Source organism: Lissotriton vulgaris, chromosome 7 (genome assembly GCF_964263255.1).
Source record: "Lissotriton vulgaris chromosome 7, aLisVul1.2, whole genome shotgun sequence".
In the NCBI taxonomy this organism is placed as follows: Eukaryota; Metazoa; Chordata; class Amphibia; order Caudata; family Salamandridae; genus Lissotriton; species Lissotriton vulgaris.
Genome location: NC_141695.1, coordinates 180,384,004 through 180,404,733, shown reverse-complemented (window position 1 = coordinate 180,404,733; position 20,730 = coordinate 180,384,004). Strand labels below are relative to the sequence as shown.

Sequence of the window (20,730 nt, the reverse complement as noted above, 5' to 3'; positions counted from 1 at the left end):
TCACCATAATAAAGGCACATTCAATTACACGTGGAACATTTAAATCCAGTGATGATATATAGGTTGAGGTGGAATAATTGACCAGCAATAGTCTGATATACATCATTGGCATACCCAGCACAACATTAGGACTCTTTGCTACGGCTTCCATGATACATGCAACATTCATTAAATAATATTATAGAATAAGAATTGCAGTGGAGGAACCCTGATTAAGTTACTGTGGGGCGACTGTGACCACAAGGACAAGATGCCTTTGAATTTCTCCAACACATGGATATTATCTTGGTACGTTTAGGAATATGAAAAGATTGGGTAAATTATTCCTCTTACACACATTTTAATGGAATAGTCGAGGCCAAAATTACAGAGCTTTCCTTTATGAATGATTCTAAACATTATTGCATTAAAACAAAACTAATGTTTGCAGGCCACTCAAATCCCCCAACACAGCACCCATATACATTAGACAACATGTAAAAGTAAAACACCCTTCCTACAAGTGACAATGTAATTGGTGTGATACTTATCACTCCTGATAAAATCTGACTACAATGAATCACAATTTATCAGGTGCAATACGTGCCACACAAATGCAACAAATTTTGCATGTCCCATTAAATATTGAATTTTTTGTCCCTCCCAAAATATATTAGAAGGTTTGAACTGCCGGGTTTTAACACTAAACCAAAACTCAAAAGTGTGATATGGGAAATGCTAGACCTGACATCTTTAGTGTGGTAGCCCCACAATTGTTTTGCCTACACCCCTCCCCTTTTGCTGAATTTTGTTTTGAATAATTATAGTACAGCTAAGCAGTGCTAAAATGCTTTAGCACTCTCCCTCAAACATGGTAAAGTTGTCCCACTCTTTATTGGCACATTTAATTTACTTGTAAGCTCCTGAGTAATGGCGCCACATGCACCCGAAGACCTGTAAATTAAATTCTACTATTGGCCCGCAGCACTCATTGTGCTGCCCACCCAAATGTACGAAATATGTCTCAGGCCTCCACTGCAGCCTGTAGTGCAGTTTTAAACTGTCATTTTGACCTGGCAAAATACACCTTTTGCAAGACTAAGCATTCCTTTTAATACTGATAAGTCATTCATATTGGAGGCCCTAGAGGAACAGAGTGCATTGTATTTAAACAACAGGAAATGTGTGTTTAAGTGCTGCATGTCCTGCAAGTGAAAATCTCCTTTTTACTGTTGTAAGACTTATCTCTCCCATTGACTAACAGTGGGTTACCTTATAATATTTAATAAGTGCTAACTGTGGATTGGAAACAGCGACTCAAGAGAACAGAGATATGCTGTTTATCCTAAAATGAATTGTCATTCCTATTGGAGGCTCTAGAGGCACAGAGTGCATTGTATTTAAACAGCAGGAAATGTGTGTTTAAGTGTGTAGTAACTCAGTCCAGACGTAAAGAGGATCTTTAGATGTTTATTTGTAGTTAGTTACAAGTCATCCAGTTAAATCCAATATAAGACCCCACCAGGAGCAGCCAGCATGCTGCTCAGCCCTTCTCAACTGACATCTCTGGCTCCCGACATTCTGTAACACATCATTGGATGAACATTCCACTGGCAGAGCAAGAGATTTCATGAATAACATCAAAGCCAGGATATAACAAAGTGTTCATGTCCTGCCAGTGAAAATCTCCTTTTCACTGTTGTAAGACTTATCTCTCCCATTGACTAACACTGGGTTACCTTATAATATTAAATAAGTGCTATCTGTGGATTGGAAACAGATAGAGATATGCTGTTTATACTAAAATGAATTGTAATTTACCATTGTCGTTAATGGTAAAATTTTTTAGTTAGTTGGCCTTTTTTTGTCCCAACCATTTCTGCCTCCTACCAGTGTTATGGGTCACATGACTATCAATATGTCTGCTATTGCAGTATGTGTAATCTAATCCCTGAGTTTTCAAGATTTGTAATAATGAATTCATATGAATCTAAAGACTATTGTATATTGCTTGCCGCTATGGTTTTATCATGGCTCTCTAATTTGCATATTTTAACTTGTTTGTTGTTGTGTTTTTGTGCTCTTATGGATACGATGTTATCTGGATAAAGTGTTTTTGAACCTTGAAGCTTTGGAAGTTTGTGTATTGATTCCAGACAGTGAAACACAGGGGGCCTATATGTGGACAAGGGAGCAGTTGCACCCAGCCTCACTTACACGTCAAAGTGCCTTGCCTCCTGTTCACATAAAGGATCTGACACCAGGTCTGCCTGCCTTTCAGCACCCCTAAACAGTTTGGAGCCTTTACAGGCAAATGGGAGAACTTTCCAGAACCAGATGTGCACCTCCTGGATCTGTGAAAATTATAGAAGAAGGAATCCATTGCTGCCAGAGAACTGCCCTGTTGTTTGAAGGACTGCCTTGCTGTCTGAGAAGGAAGGCTGGACCTGCTTGCCTTCATTCCAGTCTAAACCAGAGTGACACCAAGGGTCAGTTGGCTGACCTCCTGTGTAAGTTACAAGGACACAACAATCATCAGTGGCCTAACTGCAACTGCCCAGCTAACTTGATGCAACTGGACCTGCCAGAGCCCAGCTGGCCTCCGCTGGAGTGAGTCCCTGATCCCTAAGATGTGCCTCCTCAGGTCCTGGACCCATGGTTGGGAACATAGAGAACTCTTCTTTGCCTAACTGAAGGTTCCATCAAATCTGGTGCAAGGCGACGTGAAGCCCCTCAAATCTTTGCCAGACAGCTGACATCTTTATCAGAACCAACGGTGAGCAACTTAAAGCCTCAACAATCCTTGCCACACAGCTGAGAGGTTCATTTGAACAGACGCCGATCAATGCAAAGCCTCATCACACAGCTGCAAACTTCAACAAAACCGATGCAGACCTATGCAGGAACCTGCAAAGCCCTGCTGTACAGCTGAAAGCTTCACTGCACTGCTGACAGTCTTATCAGAACCGATATTGAGCAACATGAAGCCTTTAAAACCAATGTCATGCAGAACTCGCACAAAGGACATAAGGTACAGCTCCCCGTGGGCTACTTGTTCCTGTGCTCCGTCTGCTCTGCATCATGTTTGGCATGAACTTGGTACTTTGTCCCGGTTCAGTGCAACCAGATACCACAGTTGGTGCTTTCTGCTTTGTGGTGCTAATTTTGCTTACTTCTTTAAAATTCAATACCTCTGATTCTACTGATGGTTTTTCATTGCTACGGTATCATTTTATTTATTAAAAAGCGTTCTATTTTCAAATTGGTTTGAGATTTTTCTTCTGTTGTGGTTTTGCTTTATTACTGTTTGTTTGCTGCATAAATACTTTACACTTTGCCTCTAAGTGAAGCCTGAGTTCTTTTGTGCCAAGCTACCACAGGGTTAAGCACAGGTTTATTTAGTGACTCTTGACTTTCGCCCTGACAAGGATTATAGTTGTTGCATGAGTTGGGATTTCATCCCTCTCAAACAAAAACAAGGGGGCAGATTTACAAGCCCCTTGCGCCAACGGACGTCACCTTTTGTGCTGTACCGGTGGCGCATTGTACTGCTCCATATTTACAAGGGCAGGAAAAGACACCCTGCATGACTTTTCTTGTCCTTGTAAAAATGGCCCCTTTGCATGCAGGACTTTGCGTGAAGGAGGTGTTCCATGGGTGTTGCTGTGGGTGTTCCCACACAACACCCATGGAACCAGACACATTTCCAGATTTACGGTGAATCTTAAATCGGGAAATGCATGTGAATGCTACGCCTGGGAGGCGCAACAAGGAGAAATTTATTAATTTCGCCTCATTTTTGTTTCCTCTTTCTATGCGTGCTGCGCTCTGCAGCACACATAGAAAGAGGAAATCACCTCTAATGATTGATTAATTTTTTCTCTAGGAACTTCTTAAGGAAGAAGGTGTAAAAGTATTTCTATACAAGGTGTTCTGATGTACTTTCCGTGGGTTCTACATCATACAAAGTTCACGATCGATGCTTAGGTATTAATCACGATGCTTAATCACAATGCTGATGATGAACAGTCTAGCCTAAGGAAGGAATTTGATCATTAGGAAGAGCTAGAGTAGTACATCCATATTCAATCCTTGAAATAACTAAGGACTGGACTGCCATTTTCAGATCTGCCATAGAAATGAGTGGTTTCACTTTTCTAATATAGTTCAGGTGAAACCGGGCACTTTTGGCCAATGATTTGATGTGATCTTGGAGGCAGTGGTAATTTTCATATTGGCAAATCACCAGTGCTAATTAAGTTTGTTGGTATAACTCTCAAAAATATGAACCTTTGTTTTGTTGCTGTTGGCCACTAATTAGTTGGTGTTATTATAAATGCTTAACACATCCAATACTTTCTGAAGTCGAACCCTTGCATGGTCCATTACAAGCATTTCATCTGTGTACTGCATCAAAAACCATCTAGTCAGCCTGAGTTTTGGCACAAAGCGGTACAAAAGGTGGGGGACGGAGCATCTGAACCAATCAAACACTCACACCCAGTCAACAGATCCGGGTTTAATCCATCACGTTCTTTAGCCCACTCTGCCACCCCAGTTCAGACATGGCCATATGCAAATCAGTCTGACTCTGTGCCTCATGGGAACAGTCCAGCCCGAACTGCCAAGCCATGCCTTCCATGGACCGGAAACAAGCTACTAGGACCGGTTTCTGGCATTTCAGCCGTCTTTAGCCAGGCTTGCTTGAATCCAGTGGCAAAGTGAGCAAGGGACTCACGCCTGAGCATACCCTGCCAACTTATGTCGAACAAGGCGGTACAAAAGGAGGTGGTGATGGACGGAGCATCGGAACCAATCAAACACTCACATCCAGTCAACAGATCTGGGTTTAATCCATCACCGTTCTTTAGCCCACTCTGCCACCCCAGTTCAGACATGGCCATATGCAAATCAGTCTGACCCTGTGCCTCATGGGAACAGTCCAGCCCGAACTGCCAAGCAATGCCTTCCCTGGACTGAAAACAAGCTACCAAGGACCGATTTCAGGCATTTCAGCCGTATTCAGCCAGGCTGGCTTGAATCCAGTGGCAAAGTGAGCAAGGGACTCACGTCTGAGCATACCCTGCCAACTTATGGTGAACAAAGCGGTACAGAAGGGGGTGTTGATGGATGGAGCATCTCAACCAATTAAACACTCACACCCAGTCAAAATATCTGGGCTTAATCCATCACCGTTCTTTAGCCCACTCTGCCACCCCAGTTCAGACATGGCCATATGTAAATCAGTCTGACCCTTTGCCTCATGGGAACAGTCCAGCCCAAACTGCCAAGCCATGCCTTCCCTGGACCGGAAACAGGCAAGTTAGCAGATGATAATGAATTACCCAGGTCATCAGTGTACTAATTAAAAAGTAGGGGTTGCCAATATATAGACTTGTTTAAGCCCTTGGTCTGTGTACACTTTTTTGTCGCTGTATTCTGTGTGAGCTTGACACGTACCCAGGTTTGGAAAAAGAATACTATAATGGCATTCAGCAGTGTGCCTGAAATCCCGTAGTTTTGCGATTTCAACCAAAGTATGTTCCTGTTGACACAATCAAAAGCCACAGAATAGTCCACAAAACAAGCAAAGAGGGATCACTGCCTTACATTGGTGGCCTGCTCAACTAGGTAAGCCAGAGCTAAAATTCTGTCCAATGTTGAGATTCCAGCCCTGAAGCCTGATTGGTACACCGGAAGTATACATTCATCCCTAACCCAATTTTGTAATTCCTGTTTGAGGAGAATTGCATATGCCTTGGGCTCAACATCTAACAGAGCTATCATACTATAGTTGGTGGGTCCTGAAGTGTCGCCTTTTTTATTTGTTGGCTGTAATAAGGAACCTTTTCAATCCTTTTCAATCTTCAGTAATTATTGCATTGATGGCGCAGCACTGGTATAACAGGGTAAGTAAAGCCACTCAGAAATCATAGTCCTATTTGAATTGTTGACTTGGGAGTCCGTTCGGGCCTGGGGCGCCATTACTTCTGATGTTCTTTAACATTGTTAACACATGGCTGTCCATGTCTATAATTTTGTGTGCATCTTCACTAGTTAGTTGCCTTGCCTAGGTTTTAATTCCAGTAGAATTCTGTTGGTTGCTAATTCCTAAAGACAGTTGGCTATTTGCACAGGTTCTGGAGCTCAGAAACAGTACAATCTTTTTTCACATATGTAGTATTAAGGAACAGAAGCACGTTAATCTTTTAAGAGAATTTATTAGATAGCGGCACAGTACCTCCTCATCCCACCAACTGAACTATGTTATACCTCCCCACTATTCCTATTCCAGAATATCTTGAAAGATCCAAGAGATAGACATAAAGAAAAGCATGTAACCACAATGAATAAACGTAAACATAACAAAATACAACAAAATGATTTATCCATGTTTGGTCTGAGACCCTATTTTGTCTTCAAGTACGTTAATATATTGCCAAATTGAGTTTGTCTGCTTTGTTTCAAAACACCGTAGGCATGTAGCCAATGTGATTCTCCATATTGCCATATACTTCTCTTTTGTGTTTTCCTGGCTGAAGTCCACTTATGGTTGGGCCCTTCTCCCCCAAACCGTCTATAATAGTGGGTAGCCTGCCTCAGTATTCTTTTACTTTGCATTATCTTTGTACAATGCAGTTGGCGTTGGCAGCGCACCCTTTCTTTACACACAGACTGTAAGTTGAGTGGCCTGCCATGCAGCAAATAGTACAAGTCTACCACCACAGATGGCCATTTTGAAAATATTTTCCCCTATATAGTTCTCAGCCAACAGCCACATTTTTTTTCTAAACAGCCAAACATGATGTGTCACTTTTGTTCCACTTTAATCTCATAATAACTTGCGGATTTCTTCCCCGGTAGGCAAGCCAAGTGCATTTGCAAACTGAGGACAGCATGCCTGAAGGGAGATTGTAGTGATAAGAGTGAGATGGTCACCAGACTGCTGATGTGATAGTGTGGACTCAAGGACTTGTTCATAGAGACATTTTCTCACGAAGACTGTGGGACAGATTTACAAGCCCCGTATGCCACTTTTATGACCTTTTGAGTAGTAGGAGTGTGCCTGCCCTATTAAATGCTGGCTCCGCCCCCCTGTGGTGTGTCTGATGACGAGTCCCCACCTAACAATAGGGAAGAAGAGCCTGGTAAACAGAGTGCTCCAAAACCAGTTGCATCTGGTTTCCCAAGCCCCGTGCTGTGACACAAATTTAAATGTCCTATAAATGTTGGGGCTGTGACAACATGAACATGTTGTGCTTGTGCTGACTCTGAGGGGACACTCTGCCCAGAGGAACCGCCACGGGACCCAGCTGTTTCCCGGAGGTCCCTGCATGCTTGCCTGCCTGGCTGCTGGACCCCAAAGATGCTTTGGTTCAGCCTTTGCCCCACTTGACTTTGGATTCTAGCACCTGAAGAGCGCTTTACTTATTTTGCAGAGTGCTTGACTTTTGTCCTGGTGAGCCCTATATTTCTGCCTCAGGAGGACTGCTGGTTGCCTGCAGCGCAAGGCTGCATCGTATGGGATTCCCCTGCTTTGCTGGGAATCGACCGGAAGCCCACCCCGCGTTCATGCTCTCTAGCGGGTGCCTAACCCGCATTTTTGGTGACTGTCCAATTTAATGGGAGCGGGTGTCCACCCTGCTTGAAGTTTTATTGTTCGGATGGGAGCCTACCCCATGCTGTTGCCCAGAAAAGGAGATTTACCGCTGCGGACACCACGAGGAAGCCATATGCAATACCATAGATCTAACTATTCTTCTTCACCAGTTGGATTTTTTATTTATCCCCGGGTTATAGCTGAATACATAAAGTTATTTTTTAGGTTTGTTTTACACCAAGAGATGTTAACCCTATACAGGACATTGGGGCTGCCATTAGAGCCCAGAGAGTGCTTCAACCCCTTTTGGACTCAGCGGCACTGCAGTTACAGGCCCCTGCAACGTTTGAGTCAGTGGAAATTCCGAGTCCCGGAGTGGGGCTCGTGCGGCACAGTGGTGCCTGGGCTAAATTCTTCGCAGCTGCACCGCTGAAGCGGGCGGCTGCACGTTTTCTTGTTTGGACATCCCAGAGCAGAACCCACACGTGCACAGTGCTTTGTGCCCATTGCTTTCCCTGCTGAGGCAGCCCTAGAGACCGTAAGAGGTCCTCTGATTACGCCCTGACATTTGTGGACAAAAGAGCATTTGAGCCCCATAGGAAGGCCAGTTGGCCGGGGGGTCAGTTGAGAATTGGTAGGGCGAAAGGCTCGAATGTGCTGCCCGATGTATTTATGTGATGGTGCTCATGCTTACAGATATTGCATAATGTATTTATGCTTGTGATGCCTACTGTGATGTCTATTGCGCAATGCGTTATGCTAACATGGTTCTATGCCTAATGTGATTCATGTACAAGGTGATTTGTGCATCCTATGTTTTATGTTGCAGGATATGATGCTACGTTCCTCAGTTTAACCATAGTTACTGGTTGTGATTTACATTTACTACGTGCATTTCTAATGGTTCTGACAGTGGCCCAATTGGCCCTGTCATGTGTATATAATCCCCTGTAAATATTACCTAGTGCCAGTTGGCACAGTGTATATTGTGTGATTACTATTCTAATGTGTTTATGACAATACAAAGGCTATTTTTATATATACCCTTGCGTGGAGTTCATTTTGTGATGCGCCTAGTGTGTTTCTGCTGTGTGAGTGTGTTGCTCAAATGCTTTACACATTGCCTCCGGGATAAGCCTGACCGCGCCTGTCAAGCTACCAAGGGGGTGAGCTGGGGTTGTCATCGGCATGTAACTCCCTTGCTCTGACTAGAGTAGTGTCCTCCACCTGGCTTTGGCACAACCCATAGCCAACCAATGATCCCATTTCTAACGGTAGGAAAAAAGATACAAATTAGACCAAAATTAAGAAGAGAAACATAATCACAAACATGGTATTTAATGCAATAAGATACATTTGAAAATTACCAAAATTGAATATTAATTATTGTGTCCCAAAGGAAATGGAACTTAAAAGCAAGTGCAGTAAACATTCAGGAAACAACAAGCTGCTTGTCGAAGGAAAAGGTTGTGCTGGCCTTATATAGAACGCCAATCTCTGACTATCTAAGACACATCTTTTCTTTAGGAGAGTAATTAAATGTATGTTAGCAGTAGGTGTCTACTTGAACTTTCACACCAAGTCCACCACTCTATTGCAAGCCCCAAGTGAAGGATGGAATGCTTGAATTATTCTCAGCCACTGTCTATTGCTCAAGCCACAAACCAATCCATTGTTTTCTTTTTATCTCAGATTAGGCTGAACTATATGCAAATCAGCTTTGATCCTACTCAAATAGGAACAGTCCAGCCCAAACTGCCAAGCCAAGTCCTCTCTGAACTAAAACACCAAGTACCCATGGCTGGTTTTGCCTTAATTGGGGCTCATCAGTCGGATAGAACTTGGTTCCAGTGTCACAGTGAGCATGGAGCCATGCCTAGGCATAACGGTTGCACTGATGACTTTACAATCCAAATGTGATTGTCTTTACTGGTCTCCCCATAACTTCAGGTAGATGGTCATAGGCACATCCTGTCATGGAATAGGTAATGCGTCTAATTCCCAGTGGGGAGAAGGGTTTCTAATCCTGCTGCTTGCTTGAGATGAATTGGGGAGGTGGACATCCCTCTATTTAGAATCTTCAAACCTGAAACACCCTCCAGAAATTGTAAATGCTTACTTTGTCACAGATGTGGATTGCAGTTGTGCATTATAACTGGCTGTGCTTAGTGGGCATCTAGATGCCTGGGTACCAAGTCTAAAGACAATTCCACTCTTTTTCTTGAAATAAGACCATCTCTATTTCCTTCAGCTATTTTGACCGGTACATAGACAAAATATCGATTTTTAAATATCGATATACAAAAATATCGAATTTTATATATCGATATACAAAAATAATGAAGGTAAGTAATATCGACAGTCTAAATATCGATATTGGTATGATATCAGTAATATCGAAATTGTAAATATCGATGTCAATAATATCGAAATTAATAACTTTGATGTTACTAATATCAATATTTAAATAAATTTAGTGTATATTATATTGTATTTATTATGTTTTATTATTTATTTTTAATGTAATTTAATTAAATATTGTCTTTTACTACTGTAGCGGGTTGTGGGTTTCTAGGGGAATAGGGTGGGAAGTAATTTTATTATGTTAAATTAATTATTAATTAGTAGGAATTATTAATTAATTAATTGAGAATTAATTTTTAATTTTTTTAAATTAATTGATTAATTGATAAATATGTTCTGTAGCGGGTTATGGGTTTATAGGGGAATAGGGTGGGAAGTAATTCTATTATGTTAAATTAATTATTAATTAGTAGGAATTATTAATTAATTAATTGAGAATTAATTTTTATTTTTTTAAATTAATTGATTAATTGATAAATATGTTCTGTTGCGGGTTATGGGTTTATAGGGGAATAGGGTGGGAAGTAATTTAATAATAATTAATTAATTGATATATGTTTGTACATATTTTAATTAATAATTAATTGGTAATTAATTTCTATTAATTAGTTAATTAATTATTATAATTTTTTTACATATTTATAATTATTAATTAGTTGGTAATTAATTAATATTAATTATTTAATTACATTAATTATAGTAATTTTTTATATATAATTTATTGTTATTCTTAATAATTAATTGGGAAAAATAATATTAATTATTAAATTAAATTAATTACAGCAAATGTGCTAATATATTAACTTTATTGTTATTGTTAATTAATAATTAATTGGTAATTAAATAATATTAATTAATTTTGGGTACAGGGGTATTTTTAGGGTTCAGGGTCAGTTTTTAGTTCCTGGGTAAAGGGGTATTTTTAGGGTTCAGGGTCAGTTTTCAGTTTTTGGGTAAAGGGGTATTTTTAGGGTTCTGGGTCAGTTTTCAATTTTTGGGTAAAGGGGTATTTTTAGGGTTCAGGGTCAGTTTTCAGTTTTTGGGTAAAGGGGTATTTTTAGGGTTCAGGGTCAGTTTTCAGTTTTTGGGTAAAGGGGTATTTTTAGGGTTCTGGGTCAGTTTTCAGTTCATGGGTAAAGGGGTATTTTTAGGGTTCAGGGTCAGTTTTCAGTTTTTGGGTAAAGGGGTATTTTTAGGGTTCAGGGTCAGTTTTCAGTTTTTGGGTAAAGGGGTATTTTTAGGGTTCTTGGTCAGTTTTCAGTTCATGGGTAAAGGGGTATTTTTAGGGTTCAGGGTCAGTTTTCAGTTTTTGGGTAAAGGGGTATTTTTAGGGTTCAGGGTCAGTTTTCAGTTTTTGGGTAAAGGGGTATTTTTAGGGTTCTCGGTCAGTTTTCAGTTCATGGGTAAAGGGGTATTTTTAGGGTTCAGGGTCAGTTTTCAGTTTTTGGGTAAAGGGGTATTTTTAGGGTTTAGGGTCAGTTTTCAGTTTTTGGGTAAAGGGGTATTTTTAGGGTTCAGGGTCAGTTTTCAGTATTTGGGTAAAGGGGTATTTTTAGGGTTCTGGGTCAGTTTTGGGTTTTTGGGGTACAGGGATATTTTTAGGGTTCAGGGTCCGTTTTCAGTTTTTGGGTAAAGGGGTATTTTTAGGGTTCAGGGTCAGTTTTCAGTATTTGGGTAAAGGGGTATTTTTAGGGTTCTGGGTCAGTTTTGGGTTTTTGGAGTACAGGGGTATTTCTAGGGTTCAGGGTCAGTTTTCAGTTTTTGGGTAAAGGGGTATTTTTAGGGTTTAGGGTCAGTTTTCAGTTTTTGGGTAAAGGGGTATTTTTAGGGTTCAGGGTCAGTTTTCAGTATTTGGGTAAAGGGGTATTTTTAGGTTCCTGGGTCAGTTTTGGGTTTTTGGGGTACAGGGATATTTTTAGGGTTCAGGGTCAGTTTGGGTTTTTGGGGTACAGGCGTACAGGGTAAAAACAAAAAAATATTACATTAAATCAAATAAATTAGATGAAAAAAATTACATTTACTTTAAATTTTTAAGTGTTTTATTTATTTTAAATGTATATGTATTAGTTTTAATTTTGTTTTAATATTTTTATTTAATAGTTGTAAAATTATATGTATTTTAATATTATTTTTACATTATTATTAATACATTCAAAAAAACGATATTTTTGATTCCGATATTTTTGTACTACGATATTATTTTTTCGATATTTTTGTACTTACCTTAATGAAGATAGGATTCCGATATTTTTGCTGTCGATATTTTTGCTCCGATATTTTTGCAGGTCGATATTCTGTCTGTCGATATTATGTCAGACATTCATTTTGACCTTGGTTCTAAGTGCCTTTTCAAGGCAGACTCACAATTAAATGAACCAAACCTCCCTAGATCCATTTAAATAGTTTCCGCTCATTGAATTAATTCCAGGCAGAACACTGGCAAGAGACTTCCCTTCCAGACAGAATTACCACCAATTTATTTGGGATAGACCTTCTGATGTAGAATTTCCATACAGGAGTCTGCAATATCAGGGCCTGTTATGAAAAATTCAGCATTGGCCCTCAAATGTAGGGAAAAATGTACGAGCTTTCAGAATTTTTTCTGCATAACAAAAAAAACTCAGGCTCACCATTGCATGGTAGCACATCGGGAAAAAGTAATCTACAGTAATGTAAATCGGCCCCTTTGTTCCCTGATGTCTCCAGTTCATAATGAAGCTGTACTTCCAACTGGCATCAGATTCCATGGTTTATATCTGGTCTCTAAAAATGAACTGATCAAATGTACTGTTATATTTTTGCTATATTGCTATATGTATTGTTGCATATGAAGATCATACATTAATAATACATTAATATTTCCCTCCTCAGATCAGCTCAGAGGAATTCCTTGGATTTGCTGCACCACAAACAAGTGATGTCCATTCATCTTTCCTATGAGTTTTGAGCCTTGCACAGACACGACTACCCTCTTGGAACTCACAGATCTGGAAATATCTCCATCATCTAATCTAGAATAACTATGGGTTTTGTTAGACTCCTTGTGATATTTTTTCTTTGGAAAGGTAAGGGTCCTATCTAAACTAAACTTTTAAAACATTTACAAAGTAGACATATTTGGCATTTAAACTGATTTTCGAGGGAATGTTTCTATTGATGTTTTTACTTGGGATAGACTGCCATTGATTGATTCTATAAGTGAGAAATCAGATTATTGGTTGAGATGGTTGTGAGCCCTTCTTAAGCAACAACCACAATCTTTCAGGGTGAAACACAAATATCCACTAAATTAGCATGTGCCTAACCCTCTGGTAGCTTGGCACAAAGCAGCCCGACTTAACTTAGAGGCAATGTATAACGGATTTATGTTGCTCTTAAAAAGTAATAAAGTGAAAACAAAAACACAAGAAAAATCTCACACTAATGTAGAAAAATACAGTAAAATGTAATTAAGTATTTGACACCAAAACAACAAAACCCCTGTCAGTAAAACCGGAGATATGCAATATTTAAGATGTTGGTAAAAAATAGACTCAGAAGCAGAAAGTGCCAACTGAGGTTATCTGACCACACCAGAACAAGCACAGTCACAAGATGAGGCTAACCACAATGAGAACCAGAAAGAGGTAAGAGAGGTACAGAAAGAATCAAGAGAGGTGCAGAAAGAGGAAAGAGGTGCAGGAAGAAGCAACAGAGGTACAGAAAGAGGCAAGTGAAGTGCAGAAAGAACCAAGAGTGGTGCACAAAGAAGCAAACAATGTCTAGAAAGAAGCAAGAGAAGTAGAGAAAGAAGCTAGAAAAGTACAGGAAGATGTGATAGAAGAGGAGAAAGAGCCAAGAGAATTGCAGAAAGAGGTCAGTGAAGTGCAGAAAGAACTAAGAGAGGGGCAGAAACAAACAAAAGTGCAGAAAGAAGCAAGAAAGTTACAGAAAGATGAGAATAGGGTACAGAAAGAGCAAGTGAGGCACAAAAAAGGCAAGATGGGTGCAGAAAAAAGCAAGAGAGGAGCAGAAAGAGGCAAGAAAGATACCGAAAGAAGCAACAAAAGTACAGAAAGAGATAAGCGAAGTGCTCACAGATAGATGAAAGAGGTGCAGAAAGAAGCAACAGAGGTGCAGAAAGAGGCATGTGAAGTGCAGAAAGAAGAAAGAGAGCTGCACAAAGGAGCAAAAGAAGTCTAGAAAGAAGCAAGAGAAGTAGAGAAAGAAGCTAGAAAAGTACAGAAATATGTGATAGAAGTGGAGAAAGAGCCAAGAGAATTGCAGAAGGAGGTCAATGAAGTGCAGAAAGAACTAAGAGAGGTGCATAAAAAGGTGCAGAAAGAAGCAAGAAAGCTGCAGAGAATAGGGTACAGAAAGGCCAAGTGAGGTACAAAAAGAGGCAAGAGGGTGCAGAAAAAAGCAAGAGAGGAGCAGCGAGAGGCAAGAAAGGTACAGAAAGAAGCAAGAGAAGTGCAGAAAGAGACATGAGAAATGTTCACAGATAAAAGGTGCAGAAAGAAGCAAGAGAGGTGCAGAAATTGGCAAGTGGAATACAGAAAAGGGCAATAGAAGTACAGAAAGAAGAAAGACAGGTGCAGAGAGAAGCAAGAGAGGGGCATAAAGAAGCAGGTGAAGTGCAGAAAAAAGCAAAAGCATTGAAGAAAGAGGAAGAACAGTGCAGAAAGAGGAACAAAGGTGCAAAAACAAGCAAGAAAGATGCAGAAAGAGACAAGAGAAGTAGAGAAAGAAGACAGACAGGTGCAGAAAGAAGCAAGAGAGGTACAGTAAGAAGCAAACTAGGAGCAGAAAAAATCTTGAGAGGTACAAAAAGAGACAAGTGAGGGGCTGAAAGAAGAAAAAAGGCAGAGAAAGAGGCACACGAGGTAAAACAAGATGCAAGAGAATTGTAGAAAGAGGCAAGTGCAATAGGTAAAAGAGGTCAGAAAGAGGCAAGAGAAGTGCAGAAAGAAGCAAAAGAGGTACATAAAGAGGACAAAAGGTACAGAAAGAGAAAGAAAGGTGCAGAAACAACCAAGGGAAGTATAGAAAGAGGCAAGAGAAGTACAGAAAGAGGTAAGAAAAGAGCAGAAAGAAGCAAGAGAGCTGCAGAAAGAAGCAAAAGAGCTACGGAAAAACAGGAGAGAAAGAGAGAAAGAAGCAAGAGAAGTGCATAAAGAAGAAAAGTGCAGAAAGAAGCAACAGAAGTGCAGTAAGAAGCAAGAGAGTTACAGAAAAGTGCAGTGCAGAAAGAGGCGAGAGAGGTAGAGAAAGAAGCAAGAGTGGTGCAAAAGAGGTATAGAAAGACAGGAGAGAAGTGCAGAAAGAAGCAAGAGATGTGCAAAAAGAGGCAAGAGAAGTGCAGAAAGAGGAAGAAAGGTGAAGAAAGAATCAAGAGCAGTGTAAAAAGAAGCAAGGCAGTTGCAGAAAGAAGTAAAATAGGTTTAGAAAGAGGCACGAGAGGAACAGGAAGAAGCAAGAGACGTGCTGAAAGATGCAAGAGAGGTGCAGAAAGAAGCAAGAGAGATACAGAAAGTGGCAAGTGAAGTACAGAAAGAGACAAGAAAAGTGCAAAAAAGAAGAAAGACAGTTGCAGAAAGAAGCAAGACAAGTAGCAAGAGAGATGTACAAATAAGCAGAAAGAGGTGCTGAAAGAAGTGAGAGGTGCACAAAGAAGAAGAAATGCACAGAAAAAGGCAAAAGAGTGTCCGAAATAGGCAAAAGGGGTATAGAAAAAAGAAAGAGATGAGCAGAAAGAGAAAGAGTTGCAGAAAAAAGCGAAATATGTACAGAAAAAGGCAAGAGAATTGCAGAAAGAACTAAGAGAGGTGAAGAAACAAGCAATTTAGGTGTAGAAAGAAGCAAGAGAGGAGAATAAAGAAGAAGAAAGGTACAGAAAGAGGAAGAAAGATAGAGAAAGAGGCAAGATAGGTACACAAAGATGTAAGTGAATTGCAGCAGGAGGCAAGAGAAGTGCAATAGGTTACAGAGTTGCAGAAACAGACAATAGAAGTACAGAAAGAAGTAAAAGAGGTGCAGAAAGAGGAAGAAAGGTACAGAAAGAGGAAGAAAGGTGCAGAAAGCAGAAAGAGAAGTGAAGAAAGAGGCATGAAAAGTACAGAAAAAGGCAAGAAAAGTGCAGAAAGAGGACGAAAGGTAGAGAAAGAATCAAGCGTAATGCAGAAAGAAACGAAAGGTGCAAAAAGACGGATGGGAAGTGCAGAAAGAAACAAGAGATATGAAAAGAGACAAGAGAAGTGCAGAGAGAGGAAGAAAGGTAAAGAACGAAGCAAGAGAAGTACAGAAAGAAGCCAGAGAGGTGCAGAAAGAAGCAAAAGAGGTGCAGAAAGAGGCAGGAGAGGTGCAAAAAGAAGCAGGAGAGGTGTTGAAAGAACTATGAGAGGTGCACAAAGAAGCAAGAGTGGTGCACAAAGAAGCAAGCGAGCTTCTGAAAGAAGAGAGTGAGGTGCAGAAAGAGACAAGTGAGGTGCAGAAAGAGGCAAGAGGGGTATAGAAAGATGTAAGAGAGGCACAGAAAGAAGCAAGAGAGGTGCAGAAAGTGGCATGTGAAGTACAGAAAGAGTCAAGGGAAGTGCAGAAAGAAGAAAGCCATGTAAAGAAAGAAGCAAGAGAGCTGCAGAAGGAAGCAAGAGAGGTGCAGAAAAGGGCAAGAGAAGTACAGAAAGAACTAAGGGAACTGCAGAAATTAGCAACAACGGTGCACAAAGGGGCAAGAGAGGTGCAGAAAGAAGAGAATGAGGTCCATAAAGAGGCAAGTCAGGTACAGAAATAGGCAAGAGGAGTGCAGATAGAAACAAGAGGTGCAGAAAGAGGTAGGAAAGGTACAAGAAGAAGCAAGAGATATGGAGAAAGAGACAAGAGAAGTGCACACAGACAAAGAAAGGTACAGAAAGAAGCAATAGAGGTGGCAAATGAAGAACGGAAAAGAGGCAAGAGAAGTACAAAAAGGAAGACAGACAGGTGAATAATGAAGCAAGAGAGGTGCATAAAGAAACACAAGAGGTACAGAAAGAAGCAGGAGAAATGCAGAAACAATCAAAAGAGGTGAAGAAAGAGGACGAAAGGTGCAGCAAGAGGAAGAAAGGTGTAGGAAGAAGCAAGAGAGATACAGAAAGAGTAAAGAGAATTTTGGAAAGAAGCAAGAGAAATTATAAAAGAGGCAAGAGAGGTGCAGAAAGAAGCAAAAGAGGTGCAGAAAGAAGCATGAGAGGTAGAGAAAGAGACAAGTGAGGTGAGGAAAGAGGAAGAAAGGTAGAGATAGACGCAAAAGAGGTACACAAAGAAGCAAGAGAATTGAAGAAAGAGGATGAAAGGTACAGAAAGAAGCAAGTGTAGTGCAGAAAGAAACAAGAAAGGTGCAAAAGGGAGCAAGAGAGGTACACAAAGAAGCAAGAGGGATACACAAAGAAGCAAGAGAGCTGCATAAAGAAGAGAGTGAGGTGCAGAAAGAGGCAGGTGAGGTGTAGAAAGAGGCAAGAGAGGTACAGACAAAGGTAAAAGAGGTACATAAATAAGCAAGAGAGTTGCACAAAGAAGCAAGATAGGTGCACAAAGAAGCACAAGAGATCCAGAAAGAGGCAATAGAAGTGGAAAAAGACACGAGAGGTGCACAAAGAGGTCAAAGAAGTGCCGAAAGATGCAAAAGAGGTACACAAAGAAGAAGAAATACACACAAAGAGGCAAGAGACGTACCAAAAGAGGCAAGAGAGGTACAGAAAAAAGCAAGAGAGGTACAGAAAGAGAGGTACAAAAAGAAACAAGAGAGATACAGAAAATGGCAAAAGATGTACAGAAAGAACTAGGAGAGGTGCACAAACAAGTAATGAAGGTACTCAAAGAAGCCAGAGAGGTACAGAAAAAAGAGAATGAGGACCAAAAAGAGGCAAATGAGCTGCAGAAACAGGCAAGAGGGGTGCAAAAAGAAGCAAGAGAGGTGCAGAAAGAAAGGTACAGAAAGAAGCAAAAGAAGTGCAGAATTAGACAAGAGAAGTGCACACCGATAAAGAAAGGCATAAAAGGTCGTAACAGAGGTGCAGAAAGTGGCAAGTGACGTACAAAAAGAGGCAAGAGAAGTGCAGAATGAAGAAAGACAGGTGCAGAAAGAAACAAGAGGTGCATAAAGAAGCAAGAGAAGAGTAGTGCAGAAAGAAGCAAGAGAAGTGAGGAAAGAAGCAAGAGAAGTGATTAACGAGGCAAGAGAGGTACAGGAAGAAGCAAAGGAGGTACAGAAAGTAGCATGAGAGAGTGCAGAAAGAGACAGGAAAGGTGATGAAAGAGGTAAGAGAGGTGCAGAAAGAAGGAAGAGAAGTGCAAATAGAAGCAGCAAGAGGAAAATAAGTGCAGAAAGAAACAAGAAACTTACAGAAAGAAGCAAGAGATGTGTAGAAAGAAGAGAGTGAGCTGTATAAATAGGCACCTGAGGTGCAGAAAGATGCAAGAGAGGTGCAGAAACAAGCAAGAGAGGTGTAGAAAGAAGAGAGTGGGTGTACAGAAGGAGGCAACTGAGGTATGCAGAGGTAAGTGATGTGCAAAAAAAAGCAAAAGAGTTGCAGAAATAAGCAAGAGAGGTATAGAAAAAGAGAGGGATATTCAGAAAGAGGTAACTGAGGTACAGAAAGAGAGAAGAGAGGTGCAGAAACAAGTAATAGAGGTGCAGAGAGAGAAATATAGCTACAGAAAGAAATAGGAGAGGTGCAGAACATGCAAGAGGATTGCAGAAAGAACTATGAGAGGTGCAGAAAGAAGCAAGAAAGGGGCAGAACGAGGCAAGAGATGCATAGAAAGAAGCAAGAGATATGCAGAAAGAAGCAAGAGTTGTACAGAAAGAAGCAAGAGATATGCAGAAAAAAGCAAGAAACTTGCAGAAAGAAGCAAGAGAGGTACAGAAAGAACCAGGAGAGGTGAAGAAAGAAGCAGAACACATGCAGAAAAAAGCAAGAGAGGTGCAAAAAGAAGGGAGTAAGGTGCAAAAAGAGGCAACTGAGGTACAAAAAGAGGTAATAGAGGTGCAGAAAGAAGCAAGATAGGTGTAAAAAGTGGCATGAGAGGCACAGAAAGAAGAGAGTGAGGTACTGAAAGAAGCAACTGAGGTGTGGAAAGAGGCAATAGAGGTACTTAAAAAGCAAGAGAGGTACAGGAACATGCAAGAGAGTTGCAGAAAGAGGAAGAGAGCTACAGAAAGAAGAGAGTGAGGGGCAGAAATAGGCTAGAGAGGCACAGAAAGTGGCAAGAGAAGTGCAGAAAGAGATCAAAGAAGTACAGACAGAAGCAAGAGAGTTGCACAAAGAAAAAGAAAGGCATAGAAAGAGGCATGAAAGGTGCATAAACAGGCAAGAGGAGTGCAGAAATAATCAGAGAGGAGTAGAACGAGGCAAGAAATATATAGAAAGAAGCTAGAGAAGTGCAGAAAAAGACAAGAGAAGAATACACAGACGAAGAGAGGAGCAGAAAGAATCAACAGAGGTGCAGAAAGTGGCAAGTGAAATACAGAAAGAGGCAAAAGATGTGCAGAAAGAAGAAAGACAGATGTGGAAAGAAACAGGAGAGGTGCAGAAAGAAATAAGAGAGGTGTAGAAACAAGCAAGAAAAGTACAGAAACAAGCATGACGGGTACAGAAAGAAGAGAGTGAGTTGCAGAGAGAGGCAAGTGCGGTGCAAATAGAGGCAATATAGGTGCAGAAAGAAACAAGAGAGGTACAGAAAGAGGAACGGAGGTGCAGAAAGAAGCAAGAAAGGTACAGAGATAAGCAAGAGAGGTGCAGAAAGAAGAAATAAGGTGCAGAAAGAGGCAAGTGATGTGCAGATAGAGGCAAGAGGGGTATAGAAAGAAGCAAGAGGGATGCAGAAAGAGGCAAGACAGGTACATAAAGAGGCAAGAGTGGCACAGAAAGAAAGAAGATAGGTACATAATGAAGCCAGAGAAGCGCAGAAAGAAGGAGAAATGTACAGAAAGAAGTAACAGAGGTACAGAAAGAGGGAAGAGAAGTGCAGAAAAAATCAAGAGAGGTGCACAACGAAGAGAGTGTGGTACAGAAAGAGGCAAGTTGGGAGCAGATAGAGGCAAGAGAGGTGCAATAAGAAGCAAGCGGGATGCAGAAAGAGGCAAGAGAAGTACAAAAATAGGCTAGAGAGGTGCAGAAAGAGGCAAAAGAGGTGCAGAAAGAGGCAGGAGAAATGCAGAAAGAGGAACAGAGGTGCAGAACAGACAAGAGAAGTACAGAAAGAAGAAAGGTGCATACAGAAGGAAGAGAGGTGTAGGAAGAAGCAAGAGAAGTTCAGAAAGAAGGAAGAGAAGTGAGAAAAGAAGCAAGAGAAGTAATGAAAGAGGCAAACGAGGTGCAGGAAGAAACAGAAGAGGTGCATAAAGAGAAATGAGAGTTGCTGAAAGAGGTAAGAGAGGTGTAGAAAGAGGCAAGAGAAGTGCAGAAAGAAGCAAGTGAGTTGTAAAAATAGGAAGAGAGGTGCAGAAAGAAGCAAGAGATATATAGAAAGAAGAGAGTGAGTTGGATAAAGGGGCAACTGAGGTGCAGAAATCCACAAGAGAGGTGCAGAAAGAAGCAAGAGAGGTGAAGGAAAAAGAGAGTGAGGTACAGAAGGAGGCAATTAAGATGCAGAACGAGGTAAGAGAGGTGTAGAAAAAAGCAAGAGAAATCTAGAAAGAAGAAATAGAGGTGCAGCAAGAAGAGAGTGAGATACAAAAAGAGGTGACTTAGGATCAGAAAGAAGCAAGAGAGGTGCAGAAATAAGTAAGAGAAGTGCAGAGAGAGGAACAGAGCTACAGAAAGAAA

At 40.7% G+C, this 20,730-nt stretch overlaps 1 protein-coding gene across 2 annotated transcripts in view; it reads left to right on the top strand.

The window, feature by feature from the left end:
- The window catches only part of LOC147701139 (sialic acid-binding Ig-like lectin 13), a 291,587-nt gene that overhangs the window by 112,593 nt on the left and 158,264 nt on the right, over positions 1–20,730 (top strand). For both annotated transcript variants that reach the window (XM_086929907.1, XM_086929906.1), the window contains exon 2: positions 12,815–13,008. In XM_086929907.1, coding sequence (XP_086786033.1) covers positions 12,966–13,008 — 43 coding nt within the window. In that variant the 5' untranslated portion in view covers positions 12,815–12,965. The remainder of the gene's footprint in view (positions 1–12,814; positions 13,009–20,730) is intronic.